General features: G+C 39.0%; 1 protein-coding gene across 2 annotated transcripts; it reads left to right on the top strand.

The window, feature by feature from the left end:
* The first annotated feature begins 1,857 nt into the window (after positions 1–1,857).
* Positions 1,858–27,605, top strand: LOC127424850 (nucleoporin SEH1). Of its 2 annotated transcripts, none has more exons than XM_051670339.1 (9): positions 1,858–2,109; positions 2,636–2,686; positions 5,822–5,968; positions 8,497–8,708; positions 8,901–8,999; positions 9,074–9,214; positions 9,540–9,697; positions 15,613–15,760; positions 27,253–27,605. In XM_051670339.1, exons 1-9 carry the CDS (start codon positions 1,999–2,001, stop codon positions 27,419–27,421), a joined length of 1,236 nt encoding a protein of 411 aa, XP_051526299.1. In that variant the 5' UTR covers positions 1,858–1,998; the 3' UTR covers positions 27,422–27,605. The 2 variants fall into 2 exon arrangements, with proteins under 2 accessions (XP_051526299.1, XP_051526298.1); XM_051670338.1 differs by lacking the exon at positions 27,253–27,605 and adding an exon at positions 22,296–25,051.

Genomic DNA, 27,605 nt, shown 5'->3' with positions numbered 1-27,605 from the left:
TGTTTCAGTTGGGATGCATATTTAGAGCTTAAAAAGGGCAGAATGTGAGATGAATGTAACTACATTTTCTTTGGTGGCTCGAATTCAAATCCCCATGCCAATGGAAATAAATCCTACAAGCATATTTGCAGCTTTATGTTGAATGACATTGTCTTGTCATTTTGCATGAGATTTACTTGGGTAGACAGAAACTGAAAGCGCGTCTCATGTCAAATGCGTGAGAGCTGGCAACCCAGAATGTACCCTTCACTAACAGTCTTTGTGAAGGGCCCTTCATAAAAAATAATGTCCCTAAATAAAAAATAAAATTAAATTTATTTTGGAACAACCCTTCAAGTGGCTTCCCCTTTCCGCAGTGCCCTTAAAGGGTGCATAAATGCTGTTTGGAAAACACCCTCTGAAGTGCGGATCGACTGGACACTTTACTATCCCATAATGCCTCTGCAGCTGGATTTTAAAAATGTCGGAGAACCGTGAGTTGAACGCCTCTTTTCAACCATAAGTGCTAATATACCAAAAAAGTTGTTCCTTGTGCTAAATGGTGCTTGTTTAACAAAACCAGAGAAAATATGTTTCGCAGTTGTTGTTATTACGTCACATATTCGGTTACAGGATGTTCCTGGATGAAGTATGTCCGGAATCTGTTCATACTTCTCGCATGCATACCTATAGAACGTACTAGCTGCGTCCGAAATCGCGTACTATCAAAGAATGTACTGTATTCGATGAAGGAAGTACTTCTACTGGTAAAACAGTAGTCTTCATTCTTTAGGTATGCATGTGCTTCGCACCGGGGCTCGTAAAATCCAAGTTACGCCACTGATTACAGTATATTGCAGTTATTTTATATTTGAAAGTGTTTTGATAAAATAATTGTGTTAATGTATGGTAACAAAATTATGATGTTTCATGTGTTCAAAAGAAGATGTTTTCTATGGAGAGACCAAAAAATCTTTGCTGAACTAGTGTATGATCTAGGTACTGTTAAAGGACACAATAATTATTCACTCAGTTTGTGGTTATAGACAAAAGCTGTGTCCGGAATCATTCACTCATTCACTATTTCACTATTTGTGAATGGCAGTGAGTGCACTATATCTCAGCAGCGAGTGAACGAAATGAGTTTGTGAATTCGGACGTTGACGTACACACCGGTGTCAGAGCTCTGGGGATGTCAGAAACAATGTCACATATGAACTTATTATAAATATATGAAAATATTTTACTTGTTATTCTTATTAAATTATATATTAATACAATAAATCTTCATTCTGTTTGTCATTTTTAATGTATATGTTAATATAAAGAGTAAACACATTTTATCAAATGTACATTATTGTGGGGTCTGGGTAGCTCAGCCAGTATTGACGCTGACTACAACACCTGGAGTCGCAAGTTTGAATCCAGGGCATGCTGAGTGACTCCAGCCAGGTCTCCTAAGCAACCAAATTGGCCCGGTTGCTAGGGAGGGTAGAGTCAAATGGGGTAACCTCCTCATGGTCCCTATAATGTGATTTGCTCTAGGTGGTGCTTGGTTAGTTATGCGTGGATGCCTGAGAATAGCGTGAGACTCCACACACACTAGGTCTCCATGGTCTCAACAAGCCACGTGATGAGATGCAAGGATTGATGGTCTCAGATGCAGAGGCAACTGATTTTTCCCCTCAGAAATCTCTCTTTTTTTATTGGAGCTATTTTATGATTTAAAAAAAATAATATATATATATATATAGCGTAAAAAAATGGGTAAAAAATATTTCATCGTTTTATGCTTACCATAAAACAGGGTTTGTAGTGTAAGTAGTATGTCCGCTACACCAGTAGGTGTCAGTAATCAGCGCTCAACGGCAGTTTTCAGGAAACATGGCGCCGGTAGAGTTCAGCATTTCAGCAAAGTCTGACTGAACACCTCATGTTATTTTGCTATTTCACTTGACAAAGTTACTGAAACGGTTGAGATATTTTTTTCTCGTCGACAAGAAGTGGCTTTACTGGAAAATGTTCGTGGCGAAGAGTATCGCGGCGGATCATAAAGACCTCATTCACGATGTGTCTTATGACTTTCATGGTCGGAGGATGGCGACCTGCTCCAGTGATCAGAGTGTCAAGGCAAGAAACTGCTGACTGTGTTTCATCTCTCTACAAAGGACATTATAGAGGCTGTGTCTCAAAACCTAATGTTGGGAATGCATGCCTAATTAAAGATGTAGTCCATCCTTTAGCTTCAGCTTCTGGCTATTCTTTTATTTATAGCGTGCTGTTTATGTCAACTATCATAAGTCTTCTTTCATTTTGGTTTCCTCTCCAGTGTCATGTGTGAGATTTGAATTAAGTGATGTTAGATGCCATGACATTAGAGGGTTTGGTATAGTTGATTAATTGAATATGAGGCCAATGAACTGTTTGTCATTTACACAAATTTGGGATGAGTCCTAAAGCTTCTTGTTTCTCTAGATAATTATCAGGATTTTAGTAATATTATGTGTGTTTTACGTTCAGGCAGGAAGTGAAGCCTGGAGATTTAATTCAAATGGCAGTTTCAGATAGGTCTGCTTGGGATTTCTTAGCTTTTATACTGTATGTACTTCCCATCAATGCTGTTAACACATTTTCTGGCTTTTCTGAACTACTTTAGGTCTGGGATAAAGGTGACAATGGTGAATGGCACTGCACTGCCAGCTGGAAGGTAAGATTTTTATTTCTTGTGTTGTGATCTGATCTGGGTGTAACTAGCCACGTTTCCATCCAAGGGTCTTTTTGCGACAAAAGTGCAGCTCATCGAAAAGTTTACCAATATAGCTGATGGAAACGCAAATTTTACAGGTGTCGACATAATATTTTTCCATTTAACTCTAGCACATAAACTATGTTGATACTTCAAATGTCGTGAAAAGCTGGTTTGGAGAAACTTTTAATCGAGAAAATTGGCATTAACGCAAAATGTAGTGTCACATGACTGTGAGGTCTGTGAGCCTGTGATAATAATCATGACGACAAGGAATACATCAAAAGCCAATTTATTGTATGTGAAGCATTAATCACACTTTTATATATTGATCTTAACGGCATACCTGCACAGATCCGATGCTGCAAACACATCTGTGTCATGACACTTCCAGGAGTGCCAACACAAATATCTTGTATCATGCACCGGTCATCAACAAGTGCACGGAGAACAAATGAATGGCCACTCTTCTTTCCCAATTCCCAATGTGCTCTAAGTCCTCGTGGTGGTGTAGTGACTCGCCTCAATCCAGGTGGCGGAGGACAAATCTCAGTTGCCTCCGCGTCTGAGACCGTCAATCTGCGCATCTTATCACGTGGCCTGTTGAGCGCATTACCGCGGAGATATAGCGCCTGTGGAGTCTCACGCTGTTCTCCACAGCATCCACGCACAACTCACCATGTGCCTCTCCGAGAGCGAGAACCACATTATAGCGACCACGAGGAGGTTACCACATGTGACTCTACCCTCCTTAGCAACTAGGCCAATTTGGTTGCTTAGGAGACCTGGCTGGAGTCACTCAGCATGCCCTAGATTCGAACTTGTGGCTCCAGGTGTGGTAGACAGCGTCTTTACTCGCTGAGCTACCCAGGCCCCCACATATAGCCCAATTCTATAAAATGATTGTTTAGCTTACTTTTGAAAAAATGCAGGCAAATTTCCCTGTATTAAATTAAATAAATTACTAAACGAATAAATAATATTTTTAGATCTATATATGCCTTTTCTTTACACAAAGTTAAATTAGCCTTACCCTGTTCTGTAGATTAAAAAAGTCATCTGAATGACATTCTCAGAATGTTCTACACTTTTTTAAAGACAATAAACTATCAGAACTATTTTCCAATGCGGAGTTCACTTACAGAAAATGAGCTTTTGAACCTTTTAAAACTGTTAAATATTTTAAATCTAACCCTCTTTACCTCAGATCACATTTGCTGAGCTTCTTCAGAAAATGTCAACTGCATTATGACACTAAAATTAATTTTGGATGACAGTCATGTTCAGTTGGTCATTAAATGTTGCTGTATAAATATGCGGGACATAATGCAGTTGTGATGCTTTAGATTAGATGATTGTTCAAAACAGCCTATTGAATTTCAGGAATGTATCATATATGTAAACCCTGATATTACACCACATCGGGTTTTCTTTAATAGCTGTGCACACAGCATATACACATGGATGGATGGTCCTTAAACTAAGACCGAAAGTTTCTCCCACTACTTGGTTGCGATAGGCGGAATATCAGGACCAATAATACAGTCCTATCAGAAGGGCAACTGCTCCCTTTTGATTGCAATTCCTCCTCTTCTGATTGCATTTATTTGTGAAAATAAAATGACAGTAAGCTGTCTAATATCAATGAATTGTCTCAATGCTCTCCCCATTTTACAAAGACTTCAGAGGGAAAAAAAATTAGGGACATCTGGGAGGCGAAAGGTACACAATTAGCAATATACACACATTTCTGTATTTTTTTTATGCATAACATCATCACGCACACTTTTTATAGTTGAAAGGCCACTGGCAGAAGACGCCACATTCTGCGAACATTGTTTTTATGCATTTTCACTTTATCGATAAATAAAACAGCGCAAAGTGGATGGAAACTAGATTACTGTTAACACGTACTGTTGCTAACACCCCCTGCCTCTGGCGAATGTTCATTCCTCAGGCCAGCGGTTCCCAACTTTTTAAAACTACGGCACCACCTTATTGTGATTTTTATTTTTATTGTATTTTTTCCTTACGGCACACTGTTGTAATACATTGACGGTTATGTTTACATTAAATCATGTCAAGAGGGGCATTTTGACTAAGAAGTGCATTTGACTGTTCACGCGCGAAGCTGCATTAGCAGTGAGACACGATTAGACAGAGATTATTTAGCAGAGATGAATCACTTCTATTAAAATGAATTGGAGAAATTGGAATGCTCAACCAAAAAGCTCTAGCACCCAACAGTCAACGGATGTAGAGAGGAAGTGTCTAGAATGCGCATTAGCTATACAGGCTGGGAAAATTGCGTGTTTTAGCGTAATATGAGGTAAAGAATCACAGTTTATGATTCCAGTATTGTCAGATTTTATTGCTGATTTGAAATATGTTCTTTGATTGTAATCTTGAACAACCGTTTTTGAGATTTTGGTCTTTCTCCATTCAAGTAGATAGGAGCTGCACTGGCATGACTCCCGAGAGCGTTCCAAAGATTGCCGACAGTGGACTGACTTGCTAGAAAGATTTTGGACATACGCATGTGAGCATTTGAAATAATCCGGCTGTAGTCAAACAGCGTGCGGGTACAGAATTGAGTCAGTACTCTTTACTGCCGGTATTTTTAACAGGTGGTTATTCAAATATTAAACTGAGCAGAGATTTTGTGGCACCACTAGTCAGTCCTGGCGGCATCCAGTTTGGCAACCACTGCCTTAGGCTTTAATACTACTTTTTTTTTTTGTCAGTTAACCTAACTGTCACTGTAATTGTACTATATACTGTAAGTAGCTATGAAAAAAGCATCTGCTAAATGGTAGCTTACTGTATACGTCTAATGTTAACATGAACATGAAATTTAACATTGCCTAAATGTCATTGCATATATTGATAACAGAAGGAAATAATTATCAGAAATAGTATATATAAAGTGTTGGTATTAAAACAAATCACCTTTTTTTGAGGATTTCCTGGAATGTCACATGAAAGGAAAAACACTTCACATGAAAAATACAGCAAAACAAATTGGATTTTTTTTTTACCATCATGTGCATTTCATGGTTTTAAAACTTGTTCTCAGTTCTGATTGTCTTTTTTTAGACACATAGTGGATCTGTGTGGAGAGTAACCTGGGCGCACCCTGAGTTTGGTCAAGTGTTGGCGTCTTGTTCGTTTGATCGCACTGCGGCTGTGTGGGAGGAGATAGTCGGCGAATCCAATGATAAACAGCGCTGTCAAAGTCACTGGGTTTGTAAAATGATTCTCTTTTAGAATCTATGTCACACAAACACTTGTTGGCTTTTCCTTCAAAATATGCTCCAATGGATTCATTTCATAAAAAATTTCATAAGAAATGTATATATAGACATAGGGCTGCACAATTATGACAAATCATAATAGTCGATACAATATTTTCTTGATATTGTAACTGCGATTAATTTCGATTAATATAATTTACATTAAAATACTTATTTTGTGTTGGCCATATTCATGTCATATGTAGGCTACCCATCCAAAACAAGTTGTGATTTCCTAAAAACAAAAAAAGAGGCATGGACTCTACAAGACCCCTAAAGGTGTCCTGTGGTATCTGGCACCAAGACATTAGCAACAGATCCTTCAAGTCCTGTAAGTTGCAAGGTGGAGCCTCAGTGGATCGGACTTGTTGGTCCAGTACATCCCACAGATGCTTAATCAGATTGAGATCTGGGGAATTTCGAGGCCAGGGCAACACCTTGAACTCTTCATCATGTTCCTCAAACCATTCCTGAACAATGTGTGCAGTGTGGCAGAGCGCATTATCCTGCTGAAAGAGACCATTGCCATGAAGGGGTGTACCTGGTCTGCAACGATGTTTAGGTAGGTGGTACGTGTCAAATTGACGTTCACATGAATGGCTGAACCCAGGGTTTCCCAGCAGAACATTGTCCAGAGCATCACACTCCTTCCACTGGCTTGTCGTCTTTCCACAGTGCATCCTGGTGCCATCACTTCCCCAGGTAAATGGTGCACACATACACAGCCGTCCATGGGACACATCAGACCAGGTGAACTTCTTCCACTGCTCCAAGGTCCAGTTCCGACGCTTGTGTGCCCATTGTAGGCACTTTTGACAATGGACAGGGGTCATCATGGGCACTCTGACCGTCTGTGGCTACGCAGCCCCATACACAACAGGGTGCGATGCACTGAGTGTTGTGACACATTTCTCTCGTAACCATCATTAACATTGTCTGTGACTTGTGCCACAGTAGACCTTCTGTCAGTTCGGACCAGACGGGACAGCCTTCGTTGCCCTCACGCATCAATCAGGCTTGGGTGCACAACACCCTGTTGCTGGTTTGTGGTTTGTCCCTCCTTGGACCACTGTCTTCACTGTTTCAGAGATGCTCTGACCCAGTCATCTGGCCATGACTATTTGTCCCTTGTCAAAGTCACTCAAGTCTTTACTCCTGCCATTTCTCCTGCATTCAACACATTGACTATGAGAACTGATTGTTCACTTACTATCAAATCTACCCAGGCCTTGACATGTGGCCTTGTTAGGAGATGATCAACACTATTCGCTTCATCTGGGAGAGGTCATAATGTTTTGGCTCATCAGTGTATATACAGCTCTGGAAAAGTAAAAGACCACTCCAAATGTTCACTTTCTCTGGATTTGCTATTTATAGGTATGTGTTTGAGTAAAATGAACATTTTTGTTTTACTCTATAAACTACTGACAACATTTCAGTACTGACAAGATGCTGATTTAAGAAACATTTGGAATGGTCTCTAAATTTTTTCCAGAGCTATATATACATATAATATATATATGTATATGTAATTCCTAAACCATTAACCCAATTTGGATGTAAATCCCTTCAAATCAAAGCTGACAGTCTGCATTTCAATCACATATTGATTGCTGAATTTCAAATCCATTGTTGTGGCTTATAGAGCCAAAATTATGAAAAGTGTCTCACTGTACAAATACTTAGGGAGGGCATTGTAAGCATAAGCCTTTAGGTTGAATGAACCGGTTTTAATTCAGAACTGTTTCCATTTTGTTTTTTTAAATACCAGAAACTAATAATTTTCATGACTTTAGGTTCCATTAATGGTTCTCGAACATGCATTCTTCTGCGAGTGCAGACTGGTCACCATGCTAAAATACAGTACAATGACAGTGTTTCCTGCTACCACTCAGTAACACTGCTATTGACTCCTGAACGAATGACTCATATGAGCCGGTTCTTTTGACTTTACACTGCAAAACACAGCGCTTCCTGTCGAACAAATGACTTTTATCAGCCCGTTATTATAGTGACGACTTACTGAACCGCAATTTATTCATTTTGTCATGTCTGACTTGAAATGAACCAAACATTCAGAGTAATTAGTAGATGGTTGTTGATATGATAATGTGTAGTTACACAGATACACATTATGAGTTTTGTTATAATTACTGGTATTTTATAAAAAATTAATGAATATATAAAATATATTAATTAAAAAGGTTGTGTAAAAAAACTTTTGCAAGAATCTGTTGTGTTAAAATGTTAAATGCATTTCTTATTTCCAAATATTTATTTCTCAAAAACACGAATCGATAATGGAACCGTTAAGGAACCTGGAATCATTAAGAGGAAATTGAACCAGATTGTTATTTTTTTTTTAAGATTCCTACCCCTATTTTTAAGATCATGAGACACATAAATAGTGTACTGGTGTATGTGCAAAGCTGAAGCAATATCACATTTCCTATATTGATTTCTGCTATGTCCATACAGATCAAGAGAACCACACTGGTGGACAGTCGGACATCAGTAACTGATGTGAAGTTTGCACCGAAGCACATGGGTCTGATGCTGACCACCTGCTCTGCAGACGGGGTGGTGCGCATCTACGAGGCCCCTGACGTGATGAACCTCAGCCAGTGGTCTCTACAGCACGAGATCTCCTGCAAGCTCTCCTGCTCCTGCATCTCCTGGAACCCATCCAGGTCTGAACACAGTCTTCACACACTCATGCACACAGTCACATCAAGACCTTACTTTCTCCTCTTAGAAAGTAGTCTTGTGTAGTCTTTCACAAGGTGACCCTGTTTCTAGTTTGAAATTCATGGGCATTGTGTGTATGCTGCCTATGAACTCAAGTATTTTAATTTGTCGGTACTTTTTGATCTGCCCTTTAGTTCCAGAGCTCATCCTCCAATGATAGCTGTCGGCAGCGATGACAGTAACGTGACATACAGTGGCAAAGTACAAATTTATGAGTATAATGAAAATACCAGGTATGACTTTTTTTTTCATGTTGACTTTAGTTCCTATTTTTTGAGATGTTTGTAATGTGTTTGTTACATTACAGAAAGTATGCCAAAGCAGAGACACTGATGACTGTGACTGATCCAGTACATGACATCGCCTTTGCTCCTAATCTCGGGAGATCTTTCCATGTGTTGGCGATTGCGACCAAAGACGTCCGCATTTTCAAACTCGTACCACTAAGGTAAGTAAGTGCTTCACACTTCTTAGTAAAGGAGGTAAGCAGACAAATTGTTTGTTTAGTAATCTCCATAAACCCAGAAATGCAAGAAATTATGGCTAGCCATTGCACCTTAACCTGAAGAAACGTTACATGCAGAATCTTGTTATTGAATCAAATTAATATTGCCTCATGATGTGGTATATAATCATGTCTGTACAACACTTACTTTTGAAGGTGTTTTTGACATTTGAAATCATGTGGCTTATTGAGGAATGGTGTGCTTTTATTTTGCTAAGTGATCTGACTTGGAAAAAGTCCCATAGACTTTGTGTTCTGTGTTTAACAGGAGAGAGAGTGCCACCAGCTCTGGTCCCACTAAGTTTGAGGTGCAGGTGATGGCTCAGTTTGACAGTCATAACTCTCAGGTGTGGCGAGTGAGCTGGAACATCACCAGCACTCTGCTGGCCTCCTCTGGAGATGATGGATGCGTGCGACTCTGGAAAGGTCAGCTGTCGACTCAGTCTACTGCCTGCTGAGTGAACCTTTTCAATTATTTCAAGCGATAGCTCTTTAATACTTGCCTGTTCAGATATTATTCTTAAAGCCCAGCACTTTTTTGTTCTTGCAGTGATGAAGGCCAATTCTTTTTCATAAATCTTTGTTCCCAAAAAACTCCTTAATCAATGTTCTGTACTCTTTAACCCTTTAAGCTCGGATGGGCGGTGGGCCTGCGAGAAATCTTTTTTAAATCGTACATTATAAATACAGTCTTGACCAACACATAATAGGTATAATTTTAAAGCTTAGAAGCTGTATTTTACAATGCATGCAGGCATTATGGCCAAAACTGAGTGTTTGAAATTTACAGACAAATCAGAAGTCTTCCGTTTTGATAATTTATTAATAATTTTGCTGTCACGATACGCCACAGCGTGAAGTGAGGGAAGGACCCAAACGCAGGAGGCAAGTGTAATGGGCTTTATTAAAAAAATTATGAATATAACAAAACCTCTCACAAGGGAGGGAAACTGAAAATACAAAAACAAAACGAACAAGAATGAAAAACTCTCACAGGGGAGAACAAACAGAAAGCAGAAACATAAACCGACTGAACAGGAACCGACTGACTATGACTGACACAAAAGCAATCTAGCACAAGACTGAAAACAAGAGGGGTTTAAAAAGGGAAAAAGGAGATAGGAGACTGGTGCTGCAGATCTATTAACCAGCAGAGCGAACCAATGGGCGGAGGAGACTGTCATGATCTCGCCACAACAAGAATAAACTAATACTAAAGTTGCAGGATCATGACAGTATCCCCCCCAAGGAACGACTACCATGCATTCCATGAACAAGCCAAAACTAAACTAATAAGGCATCGGGATGGGAGGGTGGGGGAAATGAGGTGGATGGCACAAAACAAACAAGAAAAATATAAGTCCAGGCAAGGAGGCAGGACCGGATGAACGGAACTAGGCAGAGACGGTGGGACAGACCAGGGTGGAGCCAGTGTGACTTGCCAGGACGGAGCCGGCAGATGCCCAAGAGACCAAGGAGGATCCGGTGGACAGCCAGGAGAAACAGGCATGGGAAGTGATGACGACTGGCAGTGGCAGCTTGACCTGGTGTGGTGGCTTGACCTGGCATTGCGACTTGACTTGGTGGGTACCGGCATAAAGATGATAGGGACTGAATCTGCGACCGGCTGGGAAGGGATTGACACAGGAGAGAGCTTAAGGGAAGGAGCGGGATCAAACGACCAGGGAGAGAGCTTAAGGGAAGGAGCGGGATCAGATGATCAGGGATAGAGCTAATGGGAAGGAGTGGGATCAGGAGACCAGGGAGGAGACTCCAGGAGAAGAGCAAGGTCAGGCGGCTCCAGGACAGGAGCGAGGTCAGGCAGTTGCTGGTTACTGGGCTGAATAACAGACTGGTGGTTGGTGTCTGACGGGTGCTGCTTACTAGGCTGAGCAACAGACTGGTGGCTGGTGTCTGATGAGTGCTGGCCACTGGAGTGTGCAAAGGCTGGTCGACAACTGGGGACTGGACAGGATAGTCGATGGTCACAGGGGACTGAATAGCCTCATCGATGGCCATGGGAAACTGGACAGGCTCGTCAATGGCCACAGGGAACAGGACAGGCTTTTTGAAGGTCACCGGGGGCTGGACAGGATCATTGCCGGTCACCGGGAACAGGACAGGCTCGTCGACAGCCACAGGGAACAGGACAGGCTCGTCGACAGCCGCAGGGAACAGGACAGGCTCGTCGACAGCCGCAGGGAACAGGACAGGCTCGTCGACAGCCGCAGGGAACAGGACAGGCTCGTCGACAGCCGCAGGGAACAGGACAGGCTCGTCGACAGCCGCAGGGAACAGGACAGGCTCGTCGACAGCCGCAGGGATCTGGACAGGCTCGTCGACAGGCTCATCGACAGCCGCAGGGAACTGGACAGGCTCGTTGACTACCACAAGAAACTGGACAGACTTGCTGACAGCCACGGGGGACTGGATTGACTCGTCGAAAGCCTCAGGGAACTGTACGGACTCGTCGACGGCTACAGGGAACAGGACAGGCTTGAAAACAGCCCCAGGAAACTGGACAGACTTGATGACCACAGGGAACTGGACAGGCTGATCAACGACCACAGGGAACAGGACCGGTTCGTCGACAGCCTCAGGGAACTGGACAGACTCGATGACCACAGGGAACTGGAGAGGCTTGTCAACGACCACAGGGAACAGGACAGGTTCGTCGACAGCCATAGGTAACTGGATAGACTCGACGACCACAGGGAATTGGACAGGCTTGTCAATGACCACAGGGAACAAGACTGGTTCGTCACCAGCCTCAGGGAACTGGACAGACTCTATGACCATGGGAAACTGGACAGGCTGAGCGGCGGCCTCCGTGGCCATGAGCACTGGCAGCAATTGGAAAGGTCAGAAATTGGGAACCTCCTGGCGGTCAGCAGCGGGCTCCTCCGCCTCCTGGCGGTCAGCAGCAAGCTCCTTCGCCTCCTGGCGGCCAGCGACGGGCCCCCTCCCGTGTCCTGGCGGTCAGGAACCTGCTTCCAAATTTCTCGGCGCCGTGAAGCCTGGAAAGAGACAGAGAGATGACAGGGCACTGGCTGAGAGGGGTCTTGGGATTTGGCATTCCTCCTCGGCAGCATAAGCTCAACTTCTGCGAGCCAGCAGAAGTGGTCCACCAAATCCCAATAGGGCCAGCTAAATATCTCCCCCTGCCCCTTTGGGCAGATGGACATGTCCAGGCCCGACAAAAAGAGGTAATTTAGGAGGGTCTCACTAATACACTACCTGTAGGCCATATCGGAAAGCTCATCAGCATAAACACCAATGGGGCGACCGTGCTGAGAGCAGAAACCGAGAACCTGGGTGGTATCTTGGGAGACTGACCTCTCTTGGGCAGGAGCTGGGTTCGAAAAAATGTCCATGTTGCCTCCGCTGGGTCCAAAAGTTGCCAGATTTTTCTGTCATGATACGCCAAACCGTGAAGTGAGGGAAAGACCCAAATGCAGGAGGCAAGTGTAATGGGCTTTATTTAAAAAATAAAGAATATAAACAAAACCTCTCACAAGGGAGGGAAACTGAAAATACAAAAACAAAACCAACAAGAATGAAAACTAAAACAAAACTCACAGGGGAGAACAAAGCAAAATCATAAACCAACTGAAGACAGGACTGAATAGGAACTGACTGACTATGACTGACACAAAAACAATCTGGCACAAGACTTAAAACGAGAGGGGTGTAAAAAGGGAAAAAGGAGATAGGAGACTGGTGCCTCTGATCTATTAACGAGCAGCGCGAACCAGCATTGCCATGGCAGTGCTGATTGCGCTGCTGAGTGGCACCTGTGGGAGACATGAAGGAGAGAGAAAACACAAGCACTTGCATAAACATAACCAATGGGTGGAGGCACAACAAGAATAAACTAAGACTAAAGTAGCAGGATCATGACATTTGCACTGTACTCTGTAAAAACTTTAAACTCATCAAATTGTCATTTTTTTAGAAAGCTCTCAAAGACTAGAATACAACCAGCTGATTTGTTTAACTCACAGACAAAAATATAGCGAGTAATAGGTAAGTATATGTCTTTAACACACTGCCATTCAAAAGTTTGAGGTCACTTGACTGAAATGTTTATCATGATCTTAAAAACCTTTTGATCTGAAGTGTATGCTTAAATGTTTGAAATTATTTGTAGAAAATATAATTGTGCCAACATATTAATTTAATTCATTACAAAATTACAATTTTATTAAAAAAAAAAAAAAAAAAAAAGTTTTGAAATGGGTGACTTGGACTTAATAATAAAGAAAAGCAGCCAATAAGTGCCCAGCACAGATGGGAACTCCTTTAGTACTGTTTAAAAGCATCCCAGGGTGATACCTCAAGAAGTTGGTTGAGAAAATGCCAAGAGAACATTTCTGCAAATTCTAGGCAAAGGGTGGCAACTTAAAATAAAATAAAATAAAATAAAAAATAAAATAGTTTTGATTTATTTTGCATATTTTTAGTCACAACATAATTCCCGTAGTTCCATTTCTGTTATTTCATAGTTTTTATGATTTTACTATTATTCTAAAATGTGAATAATAATAATAAAAAAAAAATTAAAAAAAAAGTGACCCTTACATTTTGGCTGGTAGTGTACATGTTTCATGGGAAAAGGTTTTTCTCAAATGCAGCGTTTTCGCTTAGAACTTCAAGACAAATAAACGGAACATGAAATATCACATCCCATTACTTAGAGGCGGCGATTATCTTTAAAATGAGCCTATACACAAAGTAATCGAATGCATAGATCATTAGATAACCCACACAAAGCACAATATGCACACAGCATCTGGCTATCTGGCTATCTGGCATCTTGCTGTCTGGCTACAAACAAGTTAGCTTTCCTGGATCAGATGACATCATCGAAAATGATGTAGCATCATGGAACACTAAACCAATCGGATTGGGTTCAGATTGCTACAACCAGTGGTGAAAGTCCTCCATATTTGGGCAGAGAGTCATGTCAGCAATCACTCTAATTACATATGGCCACCAGGAGATGGTACCAAGTACTCTGACTCATTCTGTGAAATCTCATTATAAAAATCGTGTCTGCATGTAAACCTTTAGTCAGTGTTGTGTTTGCATGTGAAATTCGTTTTTCTGTACAATTATTATGTTTTATTTGTTTGGAGATACTTTTGGACACTAGGATAAATATATTTGTAATGCTATTACTTTTGATTGTTTTGTCATATCTACACAAAATTTTACTCCGCTACAGGTGACATGATTGGGGAAAAAACAAAAGCAGTTTTTCGGAGCCACCTTATTTAGACCCTGAGATATATTAAGTCAGATAAGAAAACTAAGCAGGGAAAAAGGGTACATTTTTGGCTCATGTTTTTTGTGATTTATTTTGTTGTTTTTTCCAGCAGTTTCTAAGGCTAAGAGTCTCAGAATTGATCATAAATTATATAATTAAAAAAATGGAAAAGTTTTCTTAAAAATGATACCAAACACGTGACCCTCGAGTTATAAGCCTTTAATTTTGGGTATGCCACTGAAACAGGAAATCTTTAAAAACACCCACAGAGGTTAAGCCATAGTCTTGATAAAATTCGCCATTGAGTCAAAAATTTGACTAAAATTTACACTGTTTACTTTTCCTGATTTCCCTGGTCTTATTGTGCACGAATCATCAGTGCACATTATTTTAAAGAAAAAAGTAGATTTTTAATTTCTCTTATAGGAAAATGGTCCATAAATATTGACGACTCATCTTGCTTGACCCCAGTGGTTTTCAAAGTGTGTTTGGCTTTGAGGTATTGTAACGGGGAGCGGAAGACTGCCCCGTTCTCAAATCTCGTTCACTTTAACGTGTACAAATTAGCCGCGGTGACAATACACTGAAGAACCATTGTGCACGATTTCTTTTCCTCCATCTTTTTATCCTTCTGTGTTTTCAGGTGCGCTCACTGCGCTGTGCCAGATTAGAATGCATGAAGAGGAAGTTTCAAATGGGGGCGTGACCAAAAACTTTTTAGATCCACTGCTCTACACTGTTTTTTGTCTAATCAAATACTCTCTAGAATGAGAATGTCCCTCTTTCTAATACCAGGGACGAGCTCTTCGATATTGCCTTCCCAAATTTCCTGCTTTAATACGAAATACCTCAACATAGAAAAGAAAACTGCTTGTCAAGTGATTTGATAGGGTCTTTAGTAATCTCTTATTAAAATAAAATAACTTTCTTTTCCATTGATATAACCAAGGCCGCACAAGCATAAAAATGTATATTAACTAATAATATCACGGCATGACATGTTTCACTAAATACTTCACATTATAGAAGTTGCGCTGTAAAAGCTGTTTCATGTTATCTTTAAACCCTGCAGCTAATTACATGGATAACTGGAAGTGCACAGGGATCCTGAGAGGAGATGGGAGTCCAGTAAACGGCTCCTCAGGACACACTGCAGCTCTGAGCGCTGTGAGCGTTTCTGGAGCTGCCCAGATGGTTGTTGGGGCGGCTTCTGCTGGGAGGTATGTGGTGGTGCTGTGATGTTGGGGTGGGTGGTTTGCCCAAAATCTCTGTGTATGAGTACATTTGTATCATGGTAACGGTACACCAAGTTGTTTTCACATTTTATTTTATGTACATGATCATGGTATGGTATCGTACGGAGCCCCTTAGAGGACAGGGTGGGAATTTGTTTTCTGAAATACACTGCCTGGCCAAAAAAAAAGTTGCATACACTAATATTTCGTTGGACCGTATTTAGCATTGATTACGGTGCGCATTTGTCGTGGCATTGTTTCGACAACCTTATGCAACATCACAACATTTATTTCCATCCAGAGTTGCATTCATTTTTGGATCATCTTGTATTTGTTTTTGGAGATCTTGTATTGATGACGGGAGAGTTGAACCACCTAGACCTGACCAACTGAAGCAACCTCAGATCATAACTTTGCCTCTAGAGGCTTGTACTGTGAGTACTATGCATGACAGGTGCATCGCTTCATGCGTTTCCCTTATTAGCCTGACGCGCCCATCGCTTTGGAATAGGGTCAGTCTGGACTCATCAGATCACATGACCTTTTTCCATTGCTCCACAGTCCAATCTTTATGTTCCTTAGCAAATTGAAGTCGTTTTTTCCGATTAGCCTCACTAACAAGTGGTTTTCTTGTGGCCACACAGCTGTTTAGTCCCAGTCCTGTAAGTTCTCATCATATTGTGCGTGTGGAAATGCTCTTACTTTCACTATTAAACATAGCCGTGAGTTCTACTGTCGATTTTTTTACGATGTGACTTCAAGCATTTTGGTGACCTCCAATCATGATCATTCAAGATTTTTTCTGACCACATTTCTTCTGCGAAACTGACGGTTCACCACTATCCTTCCAGGTTTTAATAATGCGTTGGACAGTTCTTAACCCAATTCCAGTGATTTCAGCAATCTCCTTAGTTGTTTTCTTTGATGCAGGCCAATAATTTTCCCCTTCTGAAACACAAGGTTGTTTAAGAAATGAGAATCTACACACTGCATCAGTTAGGGTTAAAAGAATTGTTGCCAGCTGAAACATATTCACTGAAATAATGATCCAATCATAGGCTCTTAAGTATCTGCTTATTTAAATCCAAACCGCAACTTTTTTGGGCTGGCAGTGTAGATTTGCATGCCCTCGCAATAGTTTACGTTCTCTCGCAATAAGTTTTTTGTTCCCTCACAAAAAATGTACCATGGTTTTACTAAAGTAACCATATTGTAACCATGATATTTGTATTAAAACCATAGTCAGGGTTCCTACGTGTCCTGGAAAACCTGGGAAACACAGAATTTTACAATGCAGTTTTCCAGTCATGGAAAATGAGAAAAATACATAAAGGCCCTAGAAAATAATTATTTGTCCTGGAAAATATTTTAGTATAATAAAACATTTTGACTGTGTCGCTAAGTATTGATATAGTGCAAAATAGGATTTTCGTTCCAAAATTGCTGTTGTGTTAACTACGAAAACATTTGAGTTGTAAACTTTAGTTAATTACGATGTTTGAATGTACAATTAATCAGACAAAAATTGTGATATGTCCTAGTGTGATTATTAAACTGCAAAAGGCTCCGATTTAATGAAATGTATATATAATCTGCATGTGCTGCATGCTTCAAAATGAACTGGCATGCAGATTCATGGGCATCGTGTGCTTTGTGCATGTAGTAGTTGACGGAGAGCAGAGCGCTCTGAAGTGCACAGCACATACAGACTATTAACTTGTTTAAATAAATCAGCTTTTTGGGGTTTAATAATCAAACTGGGCCACAGAGCAAACTGCTAATCCGGAGGTGAGAAACTACCATCAAAAACACACAAGCGGGAAAAATAAAAGCTTAATTTAAATGGTCACGTGAAATGGGGACCAAAAGATAACGATATATTACTACTGAAATTAGCATCCACCAAGTGCCAAATGTGGGTACATTTTCTATTTGGCTGGTGAACTTTGCGATGTCATGCGCCACTCTGGCGGGCGCTTTTTCTTTCTATATCGGTTTGTTTCAGGTTGTAAAATAATGTTACAGTTTTTTCCTCAAGGGGGCTCTGTATGGCTGCAGTCAGTAATGTTGCAGGTGTTTACATATAACGGCTCTCATTAGCTAGTCCCGCTGCTCATCGAACGTCTCAGTTAGTAGTAGGGATACTGTGCTCATGTACTTGTATGTGTGGAGCCACTGTTGTGCTGATTTTGGCTGCTTTTACGAGCTCCTAGGCTCACACACTCGTGCTCTGTTTGTAGCAGATTACTGCGAGCAGAACGCTAATTCACTTCATACAGACTACATATTTATTTAATTAAATAGCAGCCGTTTGCAGTTTATTAATCACTTTGAGTCACGTAGCGACCGGGTTTCTGGAGGTGAAAACTTCAGTTAAAACAAACAGAAATGGAAAGGGCTTTCACTGTAATAATACTACTACTGCTGCTACTACTACTAATGATAATAATAATAATAATAATAAATCAATAGTAATTGTATAATATTGAAGCAGTATCTCTCTCTTATGATGGTCTGTCATGCAACACTTTATTTGACAAATATAACTCCAGTGCTGTATTTTGGATTGTGCTGTGAGGTTCTGTATAAAAGCACTTCATTTGATAAAAGAATACAATATTATGTTGAAAATGAATTGTTCTATTTTCATTTGATTAAAGTTTTAATTAATTCATTTATGTAGACATCGTTTTGATGATAAAATTGAAATATAAAATAAAATAAAACAAATAAACAGGTATCAGTATCAGTATCAGTGAGTACTGAAAAGGAAGTATATACTGGTTTTCAAACTTTAAAAAAAAAAAAGCATTGGTATTGGTTCATCCCTAGTTAGCAGTAAATCTATGAGCTGGCTCTCTTTAGTGAATTAAAAAGATTTATGAATCAGTTGGGGCTGACTAAATTAATTGACTCACTCCAAATAAACCAAGAACTGTTACTGTGTTATGTGTTCTTAAAGCTCATTAGAGTTACTCACTGGTTGTTCATATGACATGTAGTTTAAAATACAAATGTAGTTTTGTTATAATAAGTGAATAATCTAAAAAATAATTCTAAAACAATTCTTTAAAAAAGCAGTTCACTTTTAAACATGCTTAGTGTTGTTTATTTTTCCTCTCGTATCTGTAAAATGTACTTTAATAAAGTGCAATTAATTAAATAAATAAATAAAAGAAATTAGCTGGTAAGAAATCTGACTGGCTGGTAAATTTTGTTTCATCTACCAGCCACCTTGGCTGGTGGACTAAAAAGTTAATTTCGGACCCTGGTAATATGGTAATTTTTAGACAGCATTTTGATGTTGATAAGCATCCAAAAACCACAATATACATCATGACCTCTTCTGTGTTTGTGCTTCAATATTACACCTGTTGGGCACAGAAAATGTCCTGGAAATGTTTTGGAAAATTATAATATTTGGAAAGTGATAATACAGGAAAACAAAAACTATGGTTATAAAAATCATAATTTTGTGGTTATGATTTGACTATTCAAATACCATAGTTTAACCATGATTTTGCTATAGTAATATTGTAGACTGTATTAACCATAGTTTTTGGCAGAAATCATGGTTTTTCTATATTAAAATTGTTGTTACCATGACTGTTGTAGGCTAACCATTTTTTCTTTTTTTTGGCAGAAACCTTGCTAACCACAAATTAAGTGATAACCACAAAATTATGATTTTTATTGCCATAGTTTTCATTTCTTTGTATTATTACTATGGCATTACTACAAATATCAAGGTTTAAATGTGGTTACTTTAGTAAAACCATGGTCAATTTATTCCGGGGGAACACAAAATGTATTGCAAGGGAACACAAAACTGTTTCAGAAAACAAATTCTCGCCCTGTCCTCTAAGGGGCTCCGTAGTATTATGTTTGCTTGAAATTCAACAAAAATGGTTCATATATTAAATAACCAGGTGATAATTGCTTTGTTTGGATAATTAATCATATCAAAAAGTTTGGTCATTGTAAAATAGCCGATATACCTGTATGCACACCTGTGACCACACATCATATTTGTGTATTAATGTGGCAAGTTGCAGAGTTACCAGCGTTGTGAAGGCAACCAAAAACAGCGTTACTTTGCTTCTCGTTGTGCCTAGCAACACCTCTTAACACCTTTTTATCTAATGGCCATGCACATGAATCTGTCGTGGTCTTAACTATGTAGCCCAATCTTATTTAACATATTGCTACTGTTGCACGATATACAAAGTCAAATCGCCCAGCCCTACTGTGAGTCTATTTATTTAGACAGTGCATTCAGAAAGTATTCAGAACCCTTTATTTTTTTCACATGTTGTAGCCTTATGCTAAAATGCTTTAAATTATACATTTTTTCACATCAATCTACACTCCATACCAGATTTTTGAAACTTTGCAAATTTATTAAAAAGAAAAAACTGAAATATCACATTGTCATAGGTCAAGGGTCTGAATACTTATGTCACTTGAAATTTAACTCAGGTGCATCCCATTTCTCTGGATCATCTTTGAGATGTTTATACACTTTGATTGGAGTCCACATATGGCAAATTCAATTGATTGGACATGATTTGGAAAGGAACACACTTGTCTATATAAGGTTTCACAGCTGAAAATGCATATCAGAGCAAAAACCAAGCCATGAGGTCAAAGTAACTGCCTGCAGAGCTCAGAGACAGGATTTTGTCAAGGCACAGATCTAGGCAACAAAACCATTTTGGCTGCATTTGGCTGCATTGAAGGTTCCCAAGAGCACAGTGGCCTCCATAACTCTTAAATGGAAGAAGTCTGGAACAACCAGGACTCTTCTTAGAGCTGGCCGCCCGGCCAAACTGAGCAATCAGGGGAGAAGGGCCTTGGTAAGAGAGGTGACCAAGAACCCAATGGTCACTCTGGTTGAGCTCCAGAGATAATGTGTGGAGATGGGAGAAACTTGCAGAAGGGCAACCATCACAGCAACACTCCACCGATCTGGGCTTTATGGAAGTGTGCCCAGACGGAAGCCTTTCCTCAGTGCAAGACACATAAAAAAAGCACCTAAAGGACTCTCAGACTGTGAGAAACAAGATTCTCTGGTCTTATGAAAGAAAGATTGAACTGTTTGTCCTCCATTCTAAGTGTCATGTCTGGAGGAAACCAGGCACCGCTCATCACCTGCGCAACACCGTCCCAGCAGTGAAGCATGGTGGTGGTAGCATCATGTTGTGGGGGTGTTTTTCAGCGGCAGGGACTAGGGAACTGGTCAGGGTTGAAGGAAAGCTGAACACAGCAAAATACAGAGATATCCTTAATGAAAACCTGGTCCAGAGCGCTCAGGACCTCAGGCTGGGCCGAAGGTTCATCTTCCAACAGGACAATGACTCTAAGCACACAGCCAAGACTTCACAAGAGTGGCTTAGGGACAACTCTGTGAATGTCCTTGAGTGGCCTAGCCAGAGCACACACTTGAACCCAGTCGAACATCTCTGGAGAGACCTGAAAATGGCTGTCCACCGACAGTCCCCATCTAACCTGACAGAGCATGAGAGGATCTACAGAGAAGGATGGCAGAAAATCCACAAATCCAGGTGTGCAAAGCTTGTCGCAACAAATAAAAAAATCTGGTTTTTGCTTTGTGATTATGGGGTATGGAGTGTAGATTGATGTAAAAAAAAAAAAAAAAAAAGAATTTAAAGCATTTTAGCATAAGGCTGCAACATAACAAAATGTGAAGAAAAAAAAATGAAGGGGTCTGAATACTCTCTGAATGCACTGTATTTATTTATTTGTGTGTTTATTTACAAAAAAAATATTCTATGTACTTGAAACAGATGGGGTTTGTATATTTGACTAGGTTTTTTTACTTATGGTTTACAAACTGCTGTCATGCAGTATCATTATTATTTAAGGACTATTCACACCAAATTCGAGAAGAAAAATCTAAATGTCTGTTCACACCTTTACGGGAGGAGGCACTGTTTTACAAACAAATTTACTCCATAAAGCTGTATACTCATTAGATTAACATGTTTAATATTTTAAAGGCATTTTTCTAAATTTACATAACTGTAATGCCATAAAGTTCTTCCCATGTTTTGATACTTTTATGGAATATACTGTAGGTTTTGTTAACCAACATTTTGTCATTTATGTATTTTTTCGATAAACATTTACAGATCATTACAAATGCTGTTCTTCATTTTGTTAGATAAAAAGAAGACAACCATTTTAACATGGCCTTAATATCTGCGTGGTGTGTGGAGTGAATAGCTCCACAGGAATCCATTGTTCTATTCAAAATCTCGTTTGCAATAAATATTCGGTCTTGACGTGAATAAGCCTTTGCATCCCTTTGAGGCTTTTGATCATTGTGCAGTTGAAAATGTTGCATAATTTGATGCCTTAGAAATTTTATTTGCATTTGACCATTTGTTTGCATTTTTTCGTAAAAGTGTTATTTGCATTTGACCATTTCTATTTGCAGTTTTCTCTGAACAGTTTTGCTGTTTGTGGTTTATACATAACTATGTCTTATTTTTAACAGAAAAAAAGCTCAGCTGATGCCAGGCTAATGGCATAATGTGCTGATTGGCTGCTTGCTGCATGCACATGCACAGGATTGGACCAAGAACTCATTGACCCCTCCCCATGAACTGTGTGACACCTGTACACTCTTCCAACTACTAATCCAACAGAAATGCTTGATGATGCCTGGATCTGTCATGTGACTGTTAAAGCAACTGTGCCTGTTGCGTATTCTGTTCAGTGGCACGTAACTAATGTTGAAGTTTTTTGAACAAATTATACTTAACATGATTCCCCTCAATCTTGACATTCTTATTAATTTTGCGATGTGATCTAGTATTTTTATTTGTAAACACTCAATTAAACTTAAGCTCATGGTTCAAAACTGAAATCAATTTGCCATGTGCACATCAAGAAATCACTTCTACTTGAAAGATTTTAAGTCATGTGTGAAAACTGGCATAATGTCTCAGACCAGTTTGTTGGTAGCTTTATATCAGATTTGCATAAAATATGGGTCTCGATCAGCTTTTGGAGTGAGACCAGATTTGCCACCTTTTGGGGTGCATGTGGAACAATGGCCTTAAAGGGATAGTTTCCCCAAAAATAAAAATTATCTCATGCCATCCCAGATGTACACTACCGTTCAAAAGTTTAGGGTCACTTACTCATTCTTTTTTTTTTTTTTTTTTTTGACATTTTTGAATAATAGTAAAGTCATCACAACACAAGGAGTTCCCGTCTATATGTTGGGCACTTAGTGGCTGCTTTATTATTTGGTCCAAGTCATCAATTTCAAAAAAAGTTTTAATTACATTTTAGTTTTGTAATTAAATTAATATGGTGGCACAATTATATTTTTGTCTACAAAACTAATTTCAAACATTTAAGCATACGCCTTCAGATCAAAAGATTTTTAAGATCATGAGAAACACTTCAGTCAAGTGTTTCAAAACTTTTGACCAGTAGTGTATATGACTTTCTTTCTTCTTTCACAAAGATTTTTAGAAGAATATTTCAGCTCTGTAGGTCCATGCAATGCTAGTGAATAGTGGCCAGAACTTTGAAGTTTAAAAAGCACATAAAGGCAGCATAAAAGTAATCCGTAAGACTCCAGTGGTTTAATCCATATCTTCAGAAGTATATGATAGGTGTGAGTGAGAAACAGATCAATATTTAAGTCTTTGTTTTATTATCAATTTCCACTTTCACATTCTTCTTTTGTTTTTGGTGATTCGCATTCTTTGTGCATATCGCCACCTACTGGGCAGGGAGAAGCATTTCTAGCAAAAAAGGACTTAAATATTAATCCGTTTTCACCCATACCTATCATATCGCTTCTGAAGACATGATTTTAATTACTGTAGTTTTATGGATTACTTTTATGCTGCCTTGATGTGATTTTTGAACCTTCAAAATTTTGTTACCCATTCACTTGCATTGTAAGGACCTACAGAGCTGAAATATTTTTCTGAAAATCTTTGTGTTGAGCAGAAGAAATTCACACATCTGAGACGGGATGAGGGTGAGTAAATGATGAGAGAATATTCCCTTTTGGGTGAACTAACCCTTTAACCTTTGCTTTCAACAGTATATGAATGAATCTGATGAAATATTCAGGTTACATTTCATCACAATATCTATAGAAAACATTTGCATATCCATGACAGTTATGCATCCTCCGCCCCTCCTTTCAGTACAGTACAGTTATTTAGTTATTTATTTTAAATCAGCATGAATTAAAGACCATACAACCAATGTTACCATGATTTATGAATATTTCTCTATTTTAATATGTTTTTGATAATTACTGTTTGCATTACAGTAATGAGAATTGAGGGGATGGGGTAGTACGTGTAATTGTCATGAAAATAATGTCACAATGCCAAAAATCAAATTGTCCTAAAATTATTTTTCTTTTTGTGTGAAATATTATGGAGCGCCTTAGAGCAGTGGTTCTCAGCCAGGGAGCCGGACCCACTTGGGGGCTTAAGCACACTTCCAAGGGGGCCACAATATGACTTCAAATTAATTTGATAAGAAATATTAAAATAATTAAAATTGTCCTCAAATAAAATGCTAAAAAATACTTTATGATGTATGCCTACAAATTATAAACAGACTCTTTCTGAAACTTCTAGAATAAAAAATGATCCATGATTAATTATTTTAATCAGACACATCTAGTTTCGGGTGAATAGTTTCTAGTTTCGAACCACAGTTTTAAAAACAATGGTACTTGTACCACAAATTAACAATGGTGTTGCTTTTTTTGTTTTGTTCTTTTCACGGAATGATTGATTTTTATTACCATAATTTTGGTTTTCCTTTTTCACTACTATAGTTGTACAAATACCATAGTTCAACTATGTTTACCACAGTAAAACCATGTTTTGTTTCTGTATGGGCTAGATAAAGGTATTGTGAGGGAACCCAAAATAATTGCAAAGGGAATGCAAAACTATAAAAAAAGAAAAAAAAAAAAAGAAAGAAGAAATGCCCTCCCTGTCATCTAAGAGGCACCGTACCTAAAATGTGAACTGGGCATTCACCCATATATTTTTGCTATTTAGTGTAGAGTTATTGTTCCTCACTCTATATTCTGCAATGTGGACAATAGAGGGAGACAGTGAATGCAAAATGTTATAATTTCTCGAGATGCCAGTTCCCCCTCAATAGAGGAAATGTGCCGTACTTTAAAAAATCAGATTTACAAGGAACTAAAACTCTTGAGAGTGTTTATTGGTAAAATAAAACTTGTTTGTAAGATTGTCATGCTGTCTGAGTTTTTGCTTTCACTAATGTACAGCACTTCAAATAACCTCTCTGAAGCGTCTTTGAATAGTGTGGTCCTCATTCAAGGAGACCTTGTAAAAGTATAAGTTGGTCTGAGTAGACCTTTATTTTTATACACTGGCGGCCAAAAGTTTGGAATAATGTACAGATTTTGCTGTTTCGGAAGGAAATTGGTACTTTAATTCACCAAAGTGGCATTCAACTGATCACAAATTATAGTCAGGACATTACTGATGTAAAAAACAGCACCATCACTATTTGAAAAAAAAGTCATTTTTGATCAAATCTAGACAGGCCTCATTTCCAGCAGCCATCACTCCAACAACTTATCCTTGAGTAATCATGTTAAATTGATCATTTGGTACTAGAAAATCACTTGCCATTATATCAAACACAGCTGAAAGCTATTTGATTCGTTAAATGAAGCTTAACATTGTCTTTGTCTTTGTTTTTGAGTTGCCACAGTATGCAATAGACTGGCATGTCTTAAGGTCAATATTAGGTCAAAAATGGCAAAAAAGAAACAGCTTTCTCTAGAAACTTGTCAGTCAATCATTGTTTTGAGGAATGAAGGCTATATAATGCTTGAAATTGCCAAAAAACCTGAAGATTTCATACAAAGGTGTACACTACAGTCTTCAAAGACAAAGGACAACTGGCTCTAACAAGGACAGAAAGAGATGTGGAAGGCCAGATGTACAACTAAACAAGAGGATAAGTACATCAGAGTCTCTAGTTTGAGAAATAGACGCCTCGCATGTCCTCAGCTGACAGCTTCATTGAATTCTACCCGCTCAACACCAGTTTCATGTACAACAGTAAAGAGAAGACTCAGGGGTGCAGGCCTTAAGGGAAGAATTGCAAAGAAAAAGCCACTTTTGAAACAGAAAAACAAAAAGAAAAGGTTAGAGTGTACAAAGAAACACAGACATTGGACAACAGATAACTGGAAAAGAGTGTTATGGATCTTAAACCCATTGAGCTTTTGTGGGATTACAGCTAGACTGTAAGGTGTGTGAGAAGTGCCTGAAAAGACAGCCACATCTATGACAAGTGCTACAGGAAGTGTGGGGTGAAATGTCACCTGAGTATCTGGACAAACTGACAGCTAGAATGCCAAGGATCTGCAAAGCTGTCATTGCTGCACGTGGAGGATTTTTTGATGAGAACTCTTTGAAGTAGTTTCAGAAGTTCTGAAATTTTTTTCAAATTGTAATAGTAATTTTTCACATTATTAATGTCCTGACTATACATTGTGATCAGCTGAATGCCACTTTGGTGAATAAAAGTACCAATTTCTTTCCATAAGAGTAAAATCTGTACATTATTCCAAACTTTTGGCCCCCAATGTATCTAAAGTTTTTTAAATGTCACTTTGGTACAGTATGATTTTAGCTTGTTTTAAAGGAATATTCCAGCTTCAATACTAGTTCAATCGACAGCATTTGTGGCATAATGTTGATTACCACAAAAAATTTATTTAGACTTGTACTTTCTTTAAAAAAGCAACAACCTGGGTTACAGTGAGGCACTTATAATGAAAGTGAATGGGGCCACAGGACGTAAACAGTATGCGAGTAACATGATTTTAGTGTAATAAAATCGTTTGCTAACTTTTTCTGTGTAAAGTTATATCCAATTTGCCATGATGACATAACACTGCAATCCCTGTAATCTTGCAAAAACGGGAAACAACTTTACAGCTCAAATAATACACAAGTTTTAACAGATGAATTAATGTAAGTGCTTTTATAAAATTATAAGCTTAACACTTCTGCCTTTAAACTCTCCAAAAATTGACCCCCATTCCCTTCCATTGTAAGTGCCTCAATGTAACTTCCATTTTTGCTTTTTTTTAAAGAAAAAGAGGAACGAGTAGAAATAATTTTTTGTGGTAATCAACATTATGCCATAAATGCTGTCGATTAAGCTTAACTTGTATTGAACCCGGAATATTCCTTTAACTCTGAGAATAGTACCTTGTGTAATGTGGCTGGATTCCCTCTTGATTTAATTATGATTTTCATTCATGTTATAAAAATGCACCAGTTTTTTCCCCTTGTTTATCCTCAATGTCAATTTTCACATCTCTCTCTCTCTCTTGTTGTTGTGTGTTTCATGTTGTGGGTGTATCTCCTTTCTGTTGCTTGTTTGGCTTCGAACCCACTCTTATCCTGTAGGTATTTCTTCCCTCATTTGGACCCCCCCAGAGCTGCATCTAGACTGGCCCACCTCCTGCCTCCCCCCTCGCTCATTGAGCAAATGTATGAGCCTGATCTGACCCACGCTCCTCAGCTCCATCATCGATACATAACCAGCTCAATCAATCAACCCACTGAGCATGACTGAGAATTGTGCCACTAATGAATGTATTTCTTCATATTTCTTTCATGATAACCATAATGTGATCAAATATGTTTGTTGTTTTTTTATTATTGGTGTTGCTTTATTTGTCTTCCAAGCATTTAAATCAGCTTTTTATGTCCATATAACATTTAACCCCATATATAAAAGAAGAAATAAAAAAATTTGC

Source organism: Myxocyprinus asiaticus, chromosome 34, assembly GCF_019703515.2.
Source record: "Myxocyprinus asiaticus isolate MX2 ecotype Aquarium Trade chromosome 34, UBuf_Myxa_2, whole genome shotgun sequence".
NCBI classification, from domain to species: domain Eukaryota; kingdom Metazoa; phylum Chordata; class Actinopteri; order Cypriniformes; family Catostomidae; genus Myxocyprinus; species Myxocyprinus asiaticus.
The sequence above is the reverse complement of the archived record's forward strand: the minus strand, read 5'-3'. Positions and strand labels throughout refer to the sequence as shown.